At 45.2% G+C, this 17,937-nt stretch overlaps 4 protein-coding genes across 9 annotated transcripts in view; 3 read left to right on the top strand and 1 right to left on the bottom strand.

The window, feature by feature from the left end:
* Positions 1–1,966: 1,966 nt before the first annotated feature.
* GDF9 (growth differentiation factor 9) lies at positions 1,967–4,048 on the top strand. Its single transcript, XM_030504500.1, has 2 exons — positions 1,967–2,396; positions 2,968–4,048. Exons 1-2 carry the CDS (start codon positions 1,967–1,969, stop codon positions 3,918–3,920), a joined length of 1,383 nt encoding a protein of 460 aa, XP_030360360.1. The 3' UTR covers positions 3,921–4,048.
* Positions 4,049–5,146: 1,098 nt separating this feature from the next.
* LOC115615852 (cytochrome b-c1 complex subunit 8) lies at positions 5,147–5,884 on the top strand. The gene is made up of 2 exons (XM_030504501.1): positions 5,147–5,509; positions 5,662–5,884. Exons 1-2 carry the CDS (start codon positions 5,356–5,358, stop codon positions 5,754–5,756), a joined length of 249 nt encoding a protein of 82 aa, XP_030360361.1. The 5' UTR covers positions 5,147–5,355; the 3' UTR covers positions 5,757–5,884.
* Positions 5,885–9,507: 3,623 nt separating this feature from the next.
* Positions 9,508–11,436, top strand: LEAP2 (liver enriched antimicrobial peptide 2). Its single transcript, XM_030504502.1, has 3 exons — positions 9,508–9,699; positions 10,084–10,223; positions 11,153–11,436. Exons 1-3 carry the CDS (start codon positions 9,643–9,645, stop codon positions 11,187–11,189), a joined length of 234 nt encoding a protein of 77 aa, XP_030360362.1. The 5' UTR covers positions 9,508–9,642; the 3' UTR covers positions 11,190–11,436.
* Positions 11,437–12,092: 656 nt separating this feature from the next.
* The window catches only part of AFF4 (AF4/FMR2 family member 4), a 52,510-nt gene continuing 46,665 nt past the window's right edge, over positions 12,093–17,937 (bottom strand). For all 6 annotated transcript variants that reach the window (XM_030504497.1, XM_030504494.1, XM_030504498.1 and 3 more), the window contains one exon: positions 12,093–17,771. In XM_030504497.1, the coding sequence (XP_030360357.1) occupies positions 17,653–17,771 (119 nt within the window). In that variant the 3' untranslated portion in view covers positions 12,093–17,652. The remainder of the gene's footprint in view (positions 17,772–17,937) is intronic.

Genomic DNA, 17,937 nt, shown 5'->3' with positions numbered 1-17,937 from the left:
AACCAGTTACTAAAAATGTGAAAACATACCCATAACACCCTTTGAAAGCCTCCCCAGCACCTAACCCAGTCAGACACCAGGATGAAGGAAAATAAACTAAGCAGCACTATGCTTGACAATGAGATGGGGAGCTATTGTGCTGGTGGTCCCCAGCCACCACCACAGCAGCTCCCAGCCCTGGCCAGCAGAACATGAGGCAGCTTGTGTTTGGCTTCTCCCTGTCATTACAGTTGGGGAAGGTGCCTGATAGATTGGTTCAAGCCGGATGTGTCTGGACTTTGACTTCTCTGCTTAGATTTCCAACAAGACAGCTAATAAATGTGGATGAGTTTTATGATCAGGCCACTAGACTACGCAGGGATATCTCGGTCAGGGTTGGGTTTACGTCTACAGTTAAATCATGTCCTTTCATGACCTTATCAGTCTACTTAAGTGAGATTTCCAAAAGCTACATGTTTAACAATACCCTCTTCACTGCAGTGTATATACAGAAATATGTAAGACTATTCTGGCACTCATCACACTGAACACTAGTTAAGGATTTGCTATGTCTTTACCACCCACAAGTACCACTCCTGTCCTGTTGAGCCCTCAATCATTCAAGATAGGTTAATTGTTCTCAGCTTGTCCAGTGGTTTCAGCAATGTAAAGCAAATACTTGCTTTTTGTTGGATTATTTTCCTACCATTTCAGCTCCCTGCGTGGAGCCACCACAAAATCTGATAACATCAGAAATCAGTGCAAAGGAGAGAGCAGGAATGCACGTGTGGTGTGTGGAAAAGGGTAGGGTTAGAGGGCAGCTTAAACTGTCGTGGAACAGCAGAAACTGCAGGTACATTTGTTTGAAACTAACGCAAAGTGGGACTAATCCAGACCCACAAGGGAGGGAGCAGAGGAGTTTGTCTAGTGCAAGCATGGATAGATTTTTAAAACGAATCAAAGTACAGATCACCTTATCCAAAACAGGCTGGACACAGCTCACCTTAGAAGTGACAGTATCCCCCTCTCATCATAATCAAGTCAGCTTTAAGAAAGCTAGCAGAAAAGATTCATATTATAGATTTAAGATTGTTTCATATTATATATTTATACAGCTTTGTACAGAATTAACCTTCCATTCCAAAGAATACCAGAGTGTCAGTTTTGTACACTAAACACTCTCGAACCAGCAATCTGTACCCAGAAGCCTTAAGCTGTGAAAGTTGGATTACGAGTGGCATTTCAGTAGATTATTGAAAGCAGAGCTCTAATCAAAAACAACTGCCACGAAAACAGATTCCTCATGAAACAAAACTAAAGTCATCCTTTTAGTTATGCTCAGCTACAAGAGTTTCGGTGGGTTTCTGATGCAACCAATATTACTCTATTTGGAGCACACTCCACAGACACTGACACTGAAAAAGCACTCTGCTTTCTGCATGCCTTACCTCAGACTGGAGGCAAAGATGTGCTGTGTGCTGGAATGACAGTACTATCCTCATAGTTACTTCTCTCTCAAGTGGATATTGCTGTTTACAGAGAAGGAAATGTCAGAAATACATTAACAGAAAATGAAAACCAACTTCCTCCATTAGCTTATTGCTGCTAAGAACAGTGATATTTAGCTTTATGTACTTCCACAAATAAACCGGATTTAGTTAGACCAGCTGACGCTAACTTGTCTGCCCAGCTCCCTCTGGAGGCTGCCACTCACTGTAGCTTTTTCATTTACCATGTGAAAAAGGTTCTCTCTCAAGAGAAAGGTTTTTGATTATAATAATGCTTTCATGGGCAAAGGCTCCAGCCTAAATGCAGCCAACATGTGGTTTAAGTAGCCAGCTGCAGATCTTTCTCTTTGGTTTCTAATCACAAAGAAGCCTCCCTCCCATTCTACAGCTGCAACATATATAAGGGATCAGGCTCAGGGGCTCTCTTTTAACTTGAACATTTGAGGGGAGGCACTGTTTTGGCTGTGACCCTAAAGATCATGGAGGGTACCTGGAGAATTTGTGTTTGCTTCTACTGCTGTCTTCACTGGCTTTCTTTTAGCATCCAGTGCTCCCCTCACTCCAGGGCACGTGTAGCCTCTGACAAGAGCTCTGGGTTCCTGGTAGCTCCTGAGGACAGCACCAGCGAGCTAAATCCGTTGCTGTGGCTGCCCAAAGGCATGAGACGTGGCTATGCCCTCCTGCCTCCCCTCCTCAAGGTGCTGTCTGACCGGGGACACCAGGTCTGGGAAAGCGAGGTCCCCAGGCTGCAGCCGGACTCCAGAGCCCTTCGGTACATGAAGAGGCTGTATAAGATGTCTGCTACCAAGGAGGGAATCCCAAAGGCCAACAAAAGCCATCTCTATAACACTGTCCGGCTTTTCACTCCGTGTTCTGAATGCAAGCACCGCCACAGGGACCTGATGAAAGGTAGGTGTGCAGGGACAGCAGCTGCTGAGGTTTAAGTGGGGGTTTCCATGTGTTCTGTGCTTGCAACGTAACATAAAATGTCTTATTGTTAGAGCTGTTGCTATTTTAATCCTGGTGGCTCCTCTGATAAGCTGTAGGAGGTTATCATAACCTGCTTCTTGTTGAATGGCATTAGACAATCTTCTGCACAGTTTGGGAAATGCCACACCACTGGTACTATGTCCTAGATGATACTGATGTTTCAGGCTGATTCCTCTTACTGCGACTAAGAGAAAACTACAATCAGTTCTAAGTAAAGTGAGAAAAGTGGAAAAGATGGTTAGGCACAACGGGCATCTCGTCTCCTTCTACTGCCCATCTCTGTTTTGCTTTATTCAAGGCCATAAAAACACAGCATTGCAACAAAGTGCCAGAATCCCATTACAAGATGACTTTTCTCCCTGCCTTGTATGTGTGCTGGGGAAGAATCTGCTGCTGAATTGTTTCTGTTTCTCCATTAAATGCTAGTATTTGTGTCTAGGTGGAAAAACAAGACTCACTAACTCCCCAAGATTTCTGTTTCCCTTTTCAGGAGACATTCACCTGGTGGATTTACTCTTCAACCTGGATCGTGTCACTGGTCTGGAGCACTTACTCAAGTCTGTCCTGCTCTACTCCTTTGACACCTCAGTTCCCATTTCTTCTTCAGTTACGTGCATGTGCCATTTATCTGTCAAGGAGCATGATTTTTCTGGCCAAGTATGCCCCAGCGTTTCGCACGCTATCGCTTTTAGCCTGCACTTTGAAGTTAGAAAACGCAAGTGGGTTGAGATCGATGTGACTTCTTTTCTCCAGCCCCTAATTGCTACTAACAGAAGGAATATTCACATGGCTGTGAACTTCACTTGTCTGATGGGTGATCCACAACAGAACACTAACCTGGAAAATCCCGTTAATATGGCACTGGTTCCCCCTTCTCTTCTTCTTTACCTGAATGATACCAGTGAGCAAGCTTACCACAGGTGGAACTCACTTAGGCACAGAAGGAAAATCCCAGTGCGGCCCAGGCAAAGGAACAGTCTGCTTGTTGATCCTACGGGTGACAAAGGAAAAGAGACTTCACAGGGCAAAAGGGCCTCGCGACGGCGGAGAGATGAGAATGGGAAAGAAGTGCCAGCAACTTCACCCTCTAATCTGAGCGAGTACTTCAAACAGTTTCTGTTCCCTCAAAACGAGTGTGAGCTTCACAACTTCCGCCTAAGTTTTAGCCAACTCAAATGGGACAAATGGATCATAGCACCACACAGGTACAGCCCCCAGTACTGCAAAGGTGACTGCCCCAGGGTTGTCGGGCACCGTTACGGCTCTCCTGTGCACACCATGGTACAGAACATCATCTATGAGAAACTGGACTCGTCTGTCCCAAAGCCCTCCTGCGTTCCTGCCGAATACAGCCCGCTGAGCGTCCTAACCATAGAGCCCGACGGCTCCATTGTCTACAAAGAGTATGAAGACATGATAGCAACCAAGTGCACTTGTCGGTAGTGGGTGAACCCCGATTGGTTTTACTCGGGTTTTGGGTGTTTTGGCATTCTCAGAGTAGTTGCAGCTATAATTAAATGAATAGCGTTTGTGTAGTTCTAGTAGCTCTATAGAATCCCTTAGGATTTAGCATGGAGTTAGTAGAAGGTGTTTACAACATAGCACTTATTTTTGTAGCCACTCAGTCTTTCTAGAATGTGAAATGAAATGTAAATAATATCTTTTTATTGAAATAATTTTGCATTTAAAATGTGGAAAAGGTTTCAACTACCAGATGTCTATTTTAAGCTGTTTTCTTACAGATTCAAAAAGAGAAATAAATGCCTATCTTGCATACCACTTACATCAATGTCTTTGAACCCTCATTTACATTTGAATCCTCACCACTCAGGGAAAACATCACCTGAAATCACAGAATCCCAGGTTGGAAGGAACCTTTAGGATCATCTGGTCCAACGCTCCTAGGTAAACATGACCTAGACTAGATGTCCTAGCACCCTTTCCAGCTGGATCTTAACAGTGTCTAGTGTTAGGGAATCCATCACTTCCCTGGGGAGATTATTCCAATGGCTGATCGTTCTCATTGTGAAGAAGTTTCCTCTTATGTCCAGTTAGAATCTCTCCAAGAGTAACTTGTGCCCATCACCCCTTGTCTTATCCATTTGATTCCTTGTAAAAAGGAATCTTCTTTGTAGCCACCCTTTAGATACTGGAACATGGAATCCCAGTCTGGTTTGGGTTGAAGGGACCTTAAAGCTCATCCAGTTCCAACTCCTGCCACGGGCAGGGACACCTTCCACCAGAGCAGGTTGCTCCAAGCCCCTGTGTCCAACCTGGCCTTGAACACTGCCAGGGATGGGGCAGCCACAGCTTCTCTGGGCACCCTGTGCCAGCGCCTCAGCACCCTCACAGGGAAGAGCTTCTGCCTCAGAGCTCATCTCAATCTCCCCTCTGGCAGGTTAAAGCCATTCCCTTTGGCCTGTCCCTACAGGCCCTTGTCCAAAGCCCCTCTCCAGGTTTCCTGGAGCCCCTTTAGGCACTGGAGCTGCTCTAAGGTCTCCCCTGAGCTCTCTCTCCTCCAGGCTGAGCAGTCCCAGCGCTCTCAGCCGTTCCTCACACACTGCCCAGCCCTTGGATCATCTTTGTGACCCTCTCCGGCCGGTCCCCAGCCTTTTTGTACAGCAGGGACCCAAACTGACAGATTATTCCACGTGCGGCCCGAGCAGAGCGGGACAAAGGCTTCTTTATCGGCGCTGGGGATGCCCTCGCTGAGGTAACCCTGTATGGCGCCTGCAGCGCTCCACCCGCCGTGCTGTGACAGAACTACGGGTGAAGCCATCGCCCGCCCCGGAAGGGGAAGCGGCATCTCCCCTTCCTCCTCCTGTTCCGCGGCGCCGCGGGGCTGCAGGGCTGCGGAGGAAGGTGACCCGGCGGCGCCATGGGCCTTCACTTCGGGAACCTGGCGCGGGTCCGCCACATCATCACCTACAGCCTGTCGCCCTTCGAGCAGCGCGCCTTCCCCAACGTCTTCTCGCACGGGGTGCCCAACGTGTGGCGCCGGTTCAGCGGACAGGTCTTCAAGGTGGTGCCCCGTGAGTACGGCGGGGCTGAACCCCTCCTTTCTTTATCCTCTTCCCCCCTCAACATCGTCACTTTGGGGATGGGGGAGGCTCTGTGTGGCTGTTTCTTGTCACAGAAGTGCTTACGGCAGTGCGGCTTGTGAGTGTTCCCCTTTCCTTTCCAGCCTTCGCGGCAGCCTATCTCCTGTATTCCTGGGGAACCCAAGAGTTTGAGAGGCTGAAGAGGAAGAACCCCGCTGACTATGAAAACGACCAGTAATTAAGTTAATATGGATGTTGTTCTCTCGCTGTATTATCACTGTGGTGTTGCTGAGCGTCTCCACATGACCAGAAGGGTATTAAGGAGAAGATAAGACTTGTCTAATAAACTTTGCCCTCTGTGTGAAATCTTGTGTATCTTAGGATGCTTAAGGTGAGCAGCATCAACTATGTGTCTGGTTCGCTCTGTGCAGGGAGATAATCAGGCTAAAGTTCTGCATGCTCAGATGCTTTTATCTCAGAGCACTTCCAGCCTCTCTGTTTCTGCATTTGTCGGTGTAACTAACGCAGCGAGGGGTGCCTTCAGCTGGAGATGACTCGGAATAACAACTCCCTGCTCTGTTTGTCTTTCCCTCACTGGCTGGTGCTTTATCCTCTAGCCTTGAGATCTGTGAAAGGCAAACAGATTTTGGGTAAAATCTGTTTGGGTAAAATCAAGGCAAAAAGGTATTGCCCAGCACTGTGTGAGCTGGCTGGTGGTCAGGGCTGAGCACGGACCTTGACCCCTGCAGGGAGGCTTGTTCTTCAGCAGGAGCCCCATGCAGGAGCCAAGGGACAACGGGTACACACTGCACCACGAGAGGTCTCATCGCCATGCAAGAAAGGGATTTTTCTTCCGTGGGAACAGTTGGTCACAGGAACAACCTCCCCAGGGGCGTCCCAGCTGCGGGTTTTACAGATGTGACAGGACATGGTGCCAGATGGCCTCAGCTGGGTCCCTTCCCATGGAAGGCTGGAACAGACACTCTTTCAAGGTCCTTTCCAACCTGGGCTGTTCTGTGATTGAAATTACCTACTTATATTAATTAACTGTAGTTCTGCTATTGATTAGTATTAATCATAAAAACAAGACCGTTTAATACCTGAAGATGATTTAAAAACAACTGCTAGTAGTAAAGTTACTGAAGTATGTGACAAACTCACCCTTTGGCTTTAAGTGAACAAACTTCACTGTTCGCAGTCCAAACACTTGACCAGTTCCCTTATCCTATTTTTCGCTTTCAGCCGACAGTCTCAAGCTCCTGCTACACACAAAGCAATATGTTTATCTCCCTGTTGTGCTGTTCCTGCAGCTGGTACCAAGAGTTTATCTTATCCACAGTGTGGGAATGACGTCTCCCTGAGTTCGTTTCTTGGCGTGCTCAGGGCTGGGCTATCTGGAAGACAAAGATGCTCAGGCTCGTGCTTCAGGAAGATGAGGATTATGCAGTTTTTATAGCTGAATGCTTTATTCTTTTGGGGCTTTTAAGCACATGGGATTAAGTTTAGTCTTAGGGCTGTTCCTACTCTTGTGTTTACTCCAAGCAGAGTCCAGTGTTGGCATAAACAGGAGAAATACAAGTCCTAGAATGGTTTGGGTTGGAAGGGACCTTAAACACCATCTAGTTCCAATGCCCCTGTGTCCTGCTTATTTACCCTCCGAGAGCACCCACAGCAGTTGATGGGTAGCTGAAAGGGTACCACGTGCGAGCTTCTATAGTGGTACCTTCCATAAATGCTCATTCTTCACCGCATTTCATCTCAGCAACTGCTGAAGGTGAGCAGCTCCTCTCGGTCTCTCCCACAAGGTCTCTGTCCCTGCTCACAGACAGTTGAACCGTGCCCAAACCAGCTGCTAGACAAGTGTAAACAGTGCAGCACGTTCCCAGCACCGTCCCCTCAGCCGGTGACCGGAGGCACCGCAGCCCGGCCGGTGCTCGGCCCTGCTGCAGTGTCAGCAGCGAGCAGGCTGCAGGCTGGGGCTCCTCACCCTTTGCTCCAGCACTGGCCTGTCGCAACCCTGCCGAGATGATGTCCTCTGTCCCTGCACAGCCATCCCCGCCGTGCCGGTGTCCCCGTGCTCGCCGCAGGGCCCAGCCTGCCGGGCAGGGAGCCGGGGACGTGGCATTCGGGACATCAGCCAGCAGGTACGTCGGGGCCTGAACAAGGTGTCTGGAAATTCGTGTGTCATCTAATTTAGTTCTGACTTCCCTTTGGTAAATATTAAAGTGGCAACAGAGCAACGCTTTGGGTTTTTTTCTGTTAGAACTTGTGTCTTTGCTGTGGGTTTTTACTGGCAACCTGGGCTTGTATATGTGGAAACACTTGGCCAAATTCTATTCTTTTTTTTCCCCAGTTTCTTGCCCAGAGTATAGAGATTGCTGCTTGAAAGGGACATGCTGATGCTGTCAGTAACCCAGAAGGACACACAAGGATTTTGATTTATTGTCACAAAGTACTTGCCTTACCTAGCCAAAAAAGCTGAGAAATGACGACATACAGAGGGCCCTGCTGTCAGAGTTGAAGGAGCTGTCACCCCAAATCCTGTGCTCCACGGATGAAGACTACTGCTGCTGCCTCTTGTCCTTTCTCTGTTCTATGCTAGTGCCTAGTGGAAACAGCAGAAATTAGAATGAATTCTCCAATATTGGTTGTAGACAATAAGCTGGGAAGGGTTTTTATTTAATCCCAATGAAGTTTGGGCTAAGAGGCAATCATCTTGTAGATGTAGACAGGAACCTGACAACATGGCATTATCTTAATCTAACTTGCCTTCCACGCTGGCACTTCTGCCTCCATGTTAAGCAATCACTCCAAGTGGCAGCCTCTTTCATCCAGATTTATATTTGCCATTTAGCAAAACCATAGTTCACTATTTTATACAGTATCTTGACTTAGCTTAAAACACAGGGTGCTCTGAACCCCACATATACTTGACACAAATAAGCTGGCATCCTCTTTATGCTACTCTGCAATCTCAAACATCTTGTACCTGGCAGGTTGGGTGTACAGGGGAGAGCTGTGGGAGCCAGAGGCACAAGATCTGAAATGAGGAGCAGGAACCAGTGAGGTCCATTTACAGGCTGCTGATCTTACACATACTCTTCTCCCACCTGTCCCAGTGTGTGTGAGCTGAGGGGGTTATTGAAAACACGAGGTAACACAGAGCTGTTCTTAAACGTTCTTTTCTCTGGGCTGTTGCAATCTCATTTCACAATGGAAAAAACGAACATTCCTCTTGATGACAAGCTGCTCTCTCGCATCAATGGGAGTTGTGGCACCCTTTAGGAGACGAATCGTGAGTTACACCGTAAGGTGCAGACTGTAGCAGTGATGGCTCATTGAAAGAAGCCACAGTCTTGCCACATGGAGCAACTCTGCTCCAGCGACCCCTGGCAGCAGTCTCTCCTACTTTTGGGATTCACCATCTAGAGATTATCATCTTCAACTGCACATCAGGATCCTTGGGAGAAGAGGTCTGTTATTTGTCATGCACAACATACTTTTTACATTCCAAAACCTATCTGACAAGTGTTCCTTCTGCTTTTTGAATGCTGTGTACGGGGCAAAGCAGGTTAAGTAACTTCCTCATGATCCTTTCATGTACCAAGAATGAGAAGCAGAATCAAAACCATGATTCTCTGCTCCAAAGCAGCTCACTAAACCAAAACTTCCCCCCAGCTGACAAACTCAAAGCCGCACATGCTGCGACTCTCACGGAAGTTAAATAAGGTTATGGCTTTTGATCTTTACCCTAACACTTTGGGCTTGCCACCCTTTTGCATTCAAATCCACCATCGGGTTCTGGTAATGCGTTAGGTAGTTTTAAAGAAAGGAACAGTTGGCACAAGAGGTAAGCTGACCAGACAAAGTACAAATGGAAGGAGAGTAAATCATTAGCCAGAAAGACAGGCCTTGAACCAGATCACTGTGGCAGATGCTAATTTAGTAATTCCCTCTTGCTTTGAAACGAACTTTGTTCCTGTAATGACTGACAGCTGATGCAATGATAAGAGAATGAAGTCTATAAAAATCTAGCTGAGGCTTGGGAAGTTCTATTTGAGGCTCTTCTACCTCCTCTGCCCGAGGCTGGTCCCGCGGTCCAAGTGACAGCGCGCACTGTGAAGATGCACTGTTGGAAAATGCTGGTGATCCCCTTTCTCTGCTCACTGCTGCTCAGCCAGGTAAATAGAGACAACTATTTACAGTGCTAATTCAAACGCTCCGAGAGTTCATAAAAACTGTTACGATTTGCATGAGTAACTGGCAGAGGTTAGAGGTGACAGTAGAGCTCTTTCAGAGCATTCATCGTCACAAAAAACCTGCCTAGTGAATACTGCATTCCTCTGAGACATAACTTAGCAGTAGTTCTGCTTTTCCTCCCAAGCAGATTAAAAAACACTGTTAATTTTCATACTTCTGTGGGGTTAGGATACAAGCAACTATACCTCAACAGAGCATGTTATGAGCTGAAAATGAGAAAGATTTCAAGTTCTTCAGACTGTTGAGCTCAGCAGCAGAATGACCAGCTGCTGCACGCTCTGACAGTCACCTTGACTCTCTTCCAGACACACTGTGCTTCTTTGAACCATCCAGAGCCTCAGCTGATGCGACAGAGGAGGATGACACCCTTCTGGAGAGGCGTCTCGCTGAGACCTGTTGGAGCCTCGTGCAGGGATAACAGTGAATGCATTACAATGCTCTGCAGGTAACATCCTCATTCATGTTCAGGCTCAGTGTGACTTAGTATCGTATTATGTAGAGGAAGTTCCCACTTACTCTCCCCTAAATGAGATATGGAGTTAATTCTGTGCATAAAAAAAAGATACCAGGAATAGGGATGGTGCAATAGATTCAGACCTCTTTTGTAAGCAATGCAAACAGAGTGGAGTCCAAGTGCCCCTGATGATAACCCCTGGTCCTTTCATTGCAACCCCAAGTAACCTGTCTTCTGAAAAAAGAGCACAGGATTTGAGACAGCTTTTGGTTAATTGCTTAGAGCCCTTAAAATTAATCCTTCTTAAAGGCACTTCTGTTCACTCTAAAGCATATTAATTAAAAGCAGTATCTTACCCTAAATGAATCAGTTTAAGATGATTACTTATGCTCACAGTTTAAAAGACAACTAAATATAAAAAGCCATTCAGTTCTCATGAACACTAGACATGAGCAAATTGTCCAACTATGTCTAGTTAAATTGATTAGTTAAAATTACTACTTGGTGACTGAAAGGTGATTTTGCATGGCACCTACTCTACACATACCAGAAAGCAATCAGAGATGGACAGAACAGAGCCAGTTTCTGCTCTATGTACATGGACAGGACAGGGTAGCTGGGTGCTGTTCTGGGTGCATTTGCAACACATATTTGGTTCTACTGATTAACTGCAACAGCAGCTACTGGAAGATCTCAACAGAACAGGATTTCAGCTGTGGGTGATTTCTGCACCGCAGCCTGACCATATAGCTCTGTGTGACACACACTTTGGAGCTGCAATGTAAAGCAGAGAACAGAACACTAATCAAGATGAACCGAATAAAAGGGGAGAATGCAAAGTGCATGGCCTGTAAGCAGAACACCAGCACTGCTAAGAGCATGCCTGAGCTGGCAGTGCCTGATGAGGTTTTCTTTTCCAGGAAGAACCGCTGCTTCCTGACAACAGCCTCAGAGTGACCCGTCTCACTGAAGCCCGCCCGTTGCTGTTACTGCTAACAGTGCTCCACTCACCTGCGAAGTATTTATTGACCGCTCAAAAGCGAGAACAGTGGATCCAGCAATATGTGTATTTAATGTTTCTGCCCCATGAACTGATAAAAGGATTTCAGAGCTTGAGAGCATTTCCTACGGAGGGCTCTACCTCTGCAGCACACTTCAGGATGGCTCTGGCCAAGCTTAATAAAAGGACTGTGCATGCCCTGTTTGTTTGGGTATTTTGTAATGGTTCATATTACTGTTTTTTAAGGTGTGAATTAAAAATGTCTATTCAGCAAGCTACCTTGGTTCTCCTTGTATCCTGTGAGCAAAGTGTACGGGGAGTGCACAGCTGGCGTTTCAAGCAGGAGTGCTTAGTTCAAACTGGACTTTAGACACTTATCCTTCAAGCTGGCAAGTGCACAAAGCAGAGCATGCTTCTATCTCCGTCTCAACAGCTGAACTCTTATCAGCACCTCAGATAAAGGCCTGTTAGAAAGGGAGAGCAAACAAACTGATAATACTGATAGCATTTTCAATATCCCAAATATATCCAGTGATAACTGGAAGGAAAAGTATTTACCTTTAATTACTTCTAATCAAATTTACTTTAATACATGTCCTAGACTGACTTTTGCCACTGGAGTAGCTCCTGTTTTAAAATAAATGAATCAAAATCCGGTTTTGATCTGTCACACGTTAACTTGCAGGGCTGAAAGAAACAAAACCACCTTTGATTAGACCAGCATCAATCAGGGCAGGACACAAACACTGAATGCTGTTTTCCTTTTGCTATACATAGATCAAAAAACTAGGATCAGAAACCTCTGCTTAAGCACAGCACCAGGGAGGAGGAGACCCACACAACAGACACGGGCACAGCGGTTTTGAAGTTTAATACAGAAAATCTATTTGATATTTATTAAACTTAGTTTCTCCAGTTACAGTTTTGCATTGTACAAAGCATTTTAATGACACAGTAGTTAAAAAGATCTTTACAAATTGAAATGTGATACCCTTTTCTCCAAATATTTTAATTGCCATAAATTTGTTTAAAAATACACATTAAACGCATGTTTCAGACACTAAACTTTCTATAATCTCAATACCACAAAATACATAGAATATACTATACAGATGTGGAAAAAATCTAGTTAGTATATAATACTTTGCTCACCATTAACAGCTTTATTACGTGAAATGCACATACTGACTTAGAAATCCTAATTTTGAGCCCCAAAGTACCCTTTGAAATTTCAAATGTATTGCAACAAATAAAATCACAGTCTGTTTTTTTTTCTTTTAGGTTTTGGTTGAAGACAGATGCCTAAATACTCTGATAGAAAACAAAATGTAACACATGGACTCGTCATGTACAAAGCATAAAACAGAGACATCCCATTAGTTACTAACAGTACCTTTCTGAGTGGTTAATAAGGGCTTCATTTATAAGTGACAGGTTCAAAGTTACCTTCCCCCACCCGCGAGCCCTCCCCCAAAAGAAAAACCCTTCTTCACCAAATAATAATTTCAAATAAGATAAAGGATTTGTTTTAATAAATATATAAGCACTTTATCCTCCATATACAAAATTTCTTAAAACAATTTTAAAAGGGGGGGACCAGATACAAATGTCAGGAACTGTGCTTGCAAAAGTCATGCCTGGTCCTTAGAGTTGAGTTCTGGGGTGCGGGATGCCAGCGCAGCCCAGGGGAACGCGGCACCAGCCATCGGGCTTGCATATAAAAACTGGAGACAGGAATGCCGTGTCCCAGTCTGCCTGTATTGGCTCCACCAGGAACGGAAACGCTTTACTTTAAGCTTCCAGATGGAATTAAACCAAGTGAAGCATTCACATAAGACATCCTATGGGAACTCCACACTGCGCCACCGCATTTCCAACCCCTCCGAGCACCGGCCAGGAGCAGAGCTGAGGCTGCCCGAGGCTGCCCTCGCCCAGGGCAGAGCTGCTGCTCCACCGGGCTCCCACCGAGACCACAACATCCTGATGGCACAACCAGCCCTCACCTCCCACCCAGCACCACCGCTCGCTTCCAAAAGCCATCCCTGGAGACGCTCCAGGCCAGGCTGGATGTGGTTCTGCGCAACCTGATCTAGTGGAAGATGTCCCTGCTCATTGCAGGGGGGTTGGACTAGAAGACCTGTGAAGGTCCCTTCTAGGCCAAACTATCCTATGATTCTAAGAAACAGCACCCCGGCAGCAGAGCCCAATTCCTTGCAAAGTAACGGAACTGGACATAGATCATGATTCCCCAATTGACTGAGTTTAACTTTCCTATTTAGGGGATTTGTCTCCTGGAACAGCTCTGGATTTGTCTGAGTTGGCTAGCAAAAGCTTTGGCTACTCTCACAGATGTCTAGCATTCGCTTTGTTGCTTGGAAACACAGGGTTTTCCATAACACTGATTCATCAGACAGAGAAACTGAAACCCCGACCACAGTATTTGTCAGAAATGTCAGAATTTGGAAGCTGCTGACTCCCCAATGGGTAATTCAAACTTGACTTGCTCAGGCCCTTTCAATCCCTTAATACAAACACTGCAGTGACAGCGAATACCTGTTAGGTAAACTATTAAATACAGCAAAGGTAGTCTCTCTTCCTCCAGCAGCTTGCCATTTTGGCAAACCACCTCCTGATGTGCCTATGGCGTTAGTTTTACTTGCCCCAGGCAAGTGCTACATTATTCCTATGAAGTACTGACTCGGTGTGTTGGGGCCGTTCATAAATACAGTTGAGGGCATCTTTTTGTGATCACAGCAATCAAGCCTCAGCAATCTAAAGGAATATACATTGCACTCCTGTATAATATGCAATATTTATCACCAATAAGATGGTGATTCAGCACTCAATAAATAATATATCAATATAGTCAGTTGCACCATAATCTAAAAACAAGTATAACATATACTTTGGACAGACTGAGTTCATATATATATACATATATATTAAAAGACACATACAATACAAATTGCATACTGCCATCGAAAGCCAAGAAGAGCCACCCAGATGCTCTGCTTTATGGCTAATAGTTTCAAATCAAAAGAAAAGTCTCGGGCTGTTTCTCTCTGGTGTCCTGAATGTTTAAAATTATTGATGGTTGCACCTTATCACCCAGGACCCTGCAAGTCTGACAGCGGATTCAGACAGCACTGATAGCTGAGCAAGCCTAGTCTGAGTAAGCCATTATTAAGATTCACCAACTAGGACCACAGTCAGCGAGGGAATTAAAATCACAGCATTGATATGTATTGAACAGACAGCTGTCTGGGGGATCACCTGGGAAGGAAGGCAGGAGCTCAGGATTCCCTCGTTTGTCACTAGTGCGACGTGTATTGGTACCCCAGTGACGTGTGTCACCACTATGGAAGAACAGGGCGAGACCCATCGCCTGCACTTGGACAGAGGGATGGAAGCCTACTGAGCACTTAGCTACAGAATCTGACAAAGTACATCACTTTTCTCTCGGAAACAACAGTACATCCCAAAATAAGGTGTGCTTTTGGAATGGGGAAGTTTATCCGTTTGAACTAGCCACAGATGCATAAGGCATTTCTTTTCGATTCATGAGGCCACCAGTATCTCGTGTATGGCAGGCGGCCTGGGACAGCGCTCCAGGGGTATTCCACCCTGAGGTCCGCTGTTCAGGTGGGACACGTTCAACCAGGCAGGTCCACATTTTGACATGATGTGTAAGGGCTGGTCTCTTCTCCCAAGTAAAAAGTGACAGAACAAGAGGAAACAGCCTCAAGCTGCGCCAGGGAAGGTTTAGCTGGAGATGAGGAACAATTCCTTCCCCAAAGGGTGCTCAGGTATTGGAACAGGATGCCCAGGGCAGTGCTGGAGTCACCGTCCCTGGAAGTGTCCACAAACCATGTAAACGAGGCTCTTAGTTACATGGTTTAGTGATGGCCTTGGCAGTGCTGGGGAACGGTTGGACTTGATGGTCTTAAAGGTCTTTTCCAACCTGGTTGATTCCTATGATAAAGTCTTGTGGTTGTTCAAAGACCATTAAGATCCACTGATCTAGGGATAAGCGATACATTTTTAGGAGACCAATTTAACGTGACACCAAAAGGTATTTGTGGGACTCTAGTAAAGGAAAAGAAAAATAATTCCCAGAGATGAGCCCATTCCTGCTAACAGGAACGGTACCTGTGCACAACGGAGCAAGCCAGAACGCAGCCATGCCGGCTAGTGCAGCACTACACAAAAAAGAAACGGTGAATGCAACTTCTATGAAGGTATCTTTTATATAGCGTCAAAAGTGTGCTAGGCACTTTAGAGTATTAAAGGAAAAAGAGTTGACAGTGTCCCATTAGCCAAGATGTGGAGTCTGAGGGTACAGATTCTGTCTCAAACAGCAAACGCTAACAGAAATGTGACCTTGCACAGTGATTCAAGGAAAAGGATGTTCCAACAGACCTGAAGAGGAAATTCAGCTGTCATGGGAAGAGTCACAGGTCTGTTGCCCATGTATCCATCCACTCGTATGTAGCAAAGCTTTTCTGGAAGTACAAAACACGCTGGAACGCAAAGGAAGCTCTACGAATATGCAGCTACCTTTTAGTAGGTTACTAATTGCAAAACTTCTAAACTCTTAAAGCCCATAGGACATACTGCAGTACTGAGAGCGTAGAATTCTATTCCTTCTCGCGAGGTTGCCGTGAGTTTGGCACTTAGCTACAACTACACACAAAATTTAGTGCAATCATTTTCCTGAACATGCACGTTCATATCTGGTATGGAAGAAAAGGTTAAGTGGGAGAGAAAACAAAGCAGCATTCCACAATCTCACTCCAAAGGATTCAGAGTTTGACTCTTCAGAAGGAGACCACCGCAATGAGAAGTCAGTTTGTGTGACAGACACTAGGACTTTTAGAAAGGAAATGGAATTTTACCAGAGTACTGCAGAAGACCACTGCATACAGTATATACCTGGTCCTGCTGTAAAACATCTTGTAAACAGTTCATAAAATCTTCATCTAAAAGTAAGGCATAAGGCACACCAGACATGGTAGGGGCACTAAGCATTACTGAAAGCAGTAGCAGTTTAAACCTTTAACTCAGACAAGCACCTCACGTGGAAAGGTACTTTGGTTTACACTTTTTGAGAGCAGGCAACTGCAACTCCATCAACCACTTCTGTTGCACCAAGTCGCTCCCTCGCAAGTGAGTATTATGCTCCATCAAACATTAATGGGACCTTCATCAACACGGGGTAAATACAAGCTTTAAATCCATTCTGCATCACAACAGTCACTCTCCCTGTAATAGCAGGTGTGCTCCCACCCCACGACAGCTCTTGCACTGTCATCCTGTAGTGTCCATCACCTATCAGACCCTAAAAGGAAAAAATGGACCTCGGTTTCTAAAGATTCCTGGTTTCTCAGTCAATGGAAAAGATGCAAATGACAGTTCTGGTAGGAATTTAACTGCTGTGGGGTTTGTTCACCACAAAGTTCACCAATTCTGGAGGCGTCAGGAAACGACAAGCACGGAAACAAAAGGTATTTCAAATGAAGAGATGCAAAAAAGCACAAGATTGTCCTTTTCAGAAACCTTTCCTGTCTGCATCGCACCTGCCGGGCTGAAGCTCATTCCTACACCATTACTTTGATCTCACATTAAATGCAAATCACTGTAATGTTTTGTGATTGTTATAGTGTTAATCCATGTTTGGAAACTGCCTGGAAAACCATCCAAGTCAGATCCAGCTAAATACTTTTCCATATAAATTTCTTTATAATTCATTTAAATGAAGTATCTTAATACGTAGAAGAATATCTGGAACTTTTCTATTTAGTACAAATTCTGCAATAATAAATCTGTAGTTGTCATTTATTAGTTGACTCATAGGCATTAGGCATGGAAAGTATGGTGTCCCTACACGTTAGAACCTATCAACCCTACTTCCTTTTACAGGCTCTACCACCACAAGACATTACAGAGTAACAAAGCTCACAAAGTACTTAAATAAAGTGTCTATGTTTAATTTCTGCTAAGTACTCGAAAGGGTAAATTTAGGGAATAGCTAAAAACTGCCCCAAAACCGGGCTGTTCAAAATTAAAATTAAAAAATTAAAATAAATAGGATTTAAACGGACTCTTCCTGGATTATGACTGGAATTCCAATGATCTGCCCATGACAGATCAGCAAAACTACTCCTTTCTATGTAGCAAATTTTAAAATACTTAAATAACTTAGACCGGGAATACTGAAGCAGTCCAATAACCAGATGATTTGGGGTTAAAACACAAAACACAAATGAGGATGGGAGACGTGTGAAAGCATTCCTTGCTCTTAGTGTCAACTAAGCAATGTGTTATGGCAGTCTTCCTTATTGACATGACACAGTGTTGTGGAGATAAATCAGAGGCAGCGAGAAAAATGTGTTTGATTTTCCATTCCTTCAGTTCCAAATATCACTTGGCATCCAGGCGCAACCAGTGTAATCCCTGACGGGTGTAACGCACTAGGTCTGTCATGATGCTCGAGTTAAAAACCAGAGGGCCCATAACTTTATCCAGTTCAGCAAAGAACTCTGGAAGAACAGAAACACAAGTTAAAGCCATGCATGTATTTTTATATGGGAAATATTACACCCAAACCCCCATCTTCAATGGCTTAAACTGACACACCACCACTGCACAACCTTCACTGCAACCGAAGGCACAACCTTCCACCTCACCTCTGCGGAGGACCTGGTT

The sequence above is a fragment of the Strigops habroptila genome, chromosome 12 (assembly GCF_004027225.2).
Source record: "Strigops habroptila isolate Jane chromosome 12, bStrHab1.2.pri, whole genome shotgun sequence".
NCBI lineage: Eukaryota > Metazoa > Chordata > Aves > Psittaciformes > Psittacidae > Strigops > Strigops habroptila.
This window is presented reverse-complemented; position numbering and strand designations above follow the sequence as displayed.

What these genes read in the sequence shown, in the direction of transcription:
- LEAP2 (XM_030504502.1), top strand. Translation starts at nt 9,643, where the DNA reads ATGCACTGTTGGAAAATGCTGGTGATCCCCTTTCTCTGCTCACTGCTG. An exon ending in GCTCACTGCTGCTCAGCCAG is followed by an intron (nt 9,700 to 10,083) that starts GTAAATAGAGAC and finishes ACTCTCTTCCAG; the next exon opens with ACACACTGTGCTTCTTTGAA. An exon ending in TGCATTACAATGCTCTGCAG is followed by an intron (nt 10,224 to 11,152) that starts GTAACATCCTCA and finishes TTTCTTTTCCAG; the next exon opens with GAAGAACCGCTGCTTCCTGA.
- LOC115615852 (XM_030504501.1), top strand. Translation starts at nt 5,356, where the DNA reads ATGGGCCTTCACTTCGGGAACCTGGCGCGGGTCCGCCACATCATCACC. An exon ending in GGTCTTCAAGGTGGTGCCCC is followed by an intron (nt 5,510 to 5,661) that starts GTGAGTACGGCG and finishes TTTCCTTTCCAG; the next exon opens with CCTTCGCGGCAGCCTATCTC.
- GDF9 (XM_030504500.1), top strand. Translation starts at nt 1,967, where the DNA reads ATGGAGGGTACCTGGAGAATTTGTGTTTGCTTCTACTGCTGTCTTCAC. An exon ending in CCACAGGGACCTGATGAAAG is followed by an intron (nt 2,397 to 2,967) that starts GTAGGTGTGCAG and finishes TTCCCTTTTCAG; the next exon opens with GAGACATTCACCTGGTGGAT.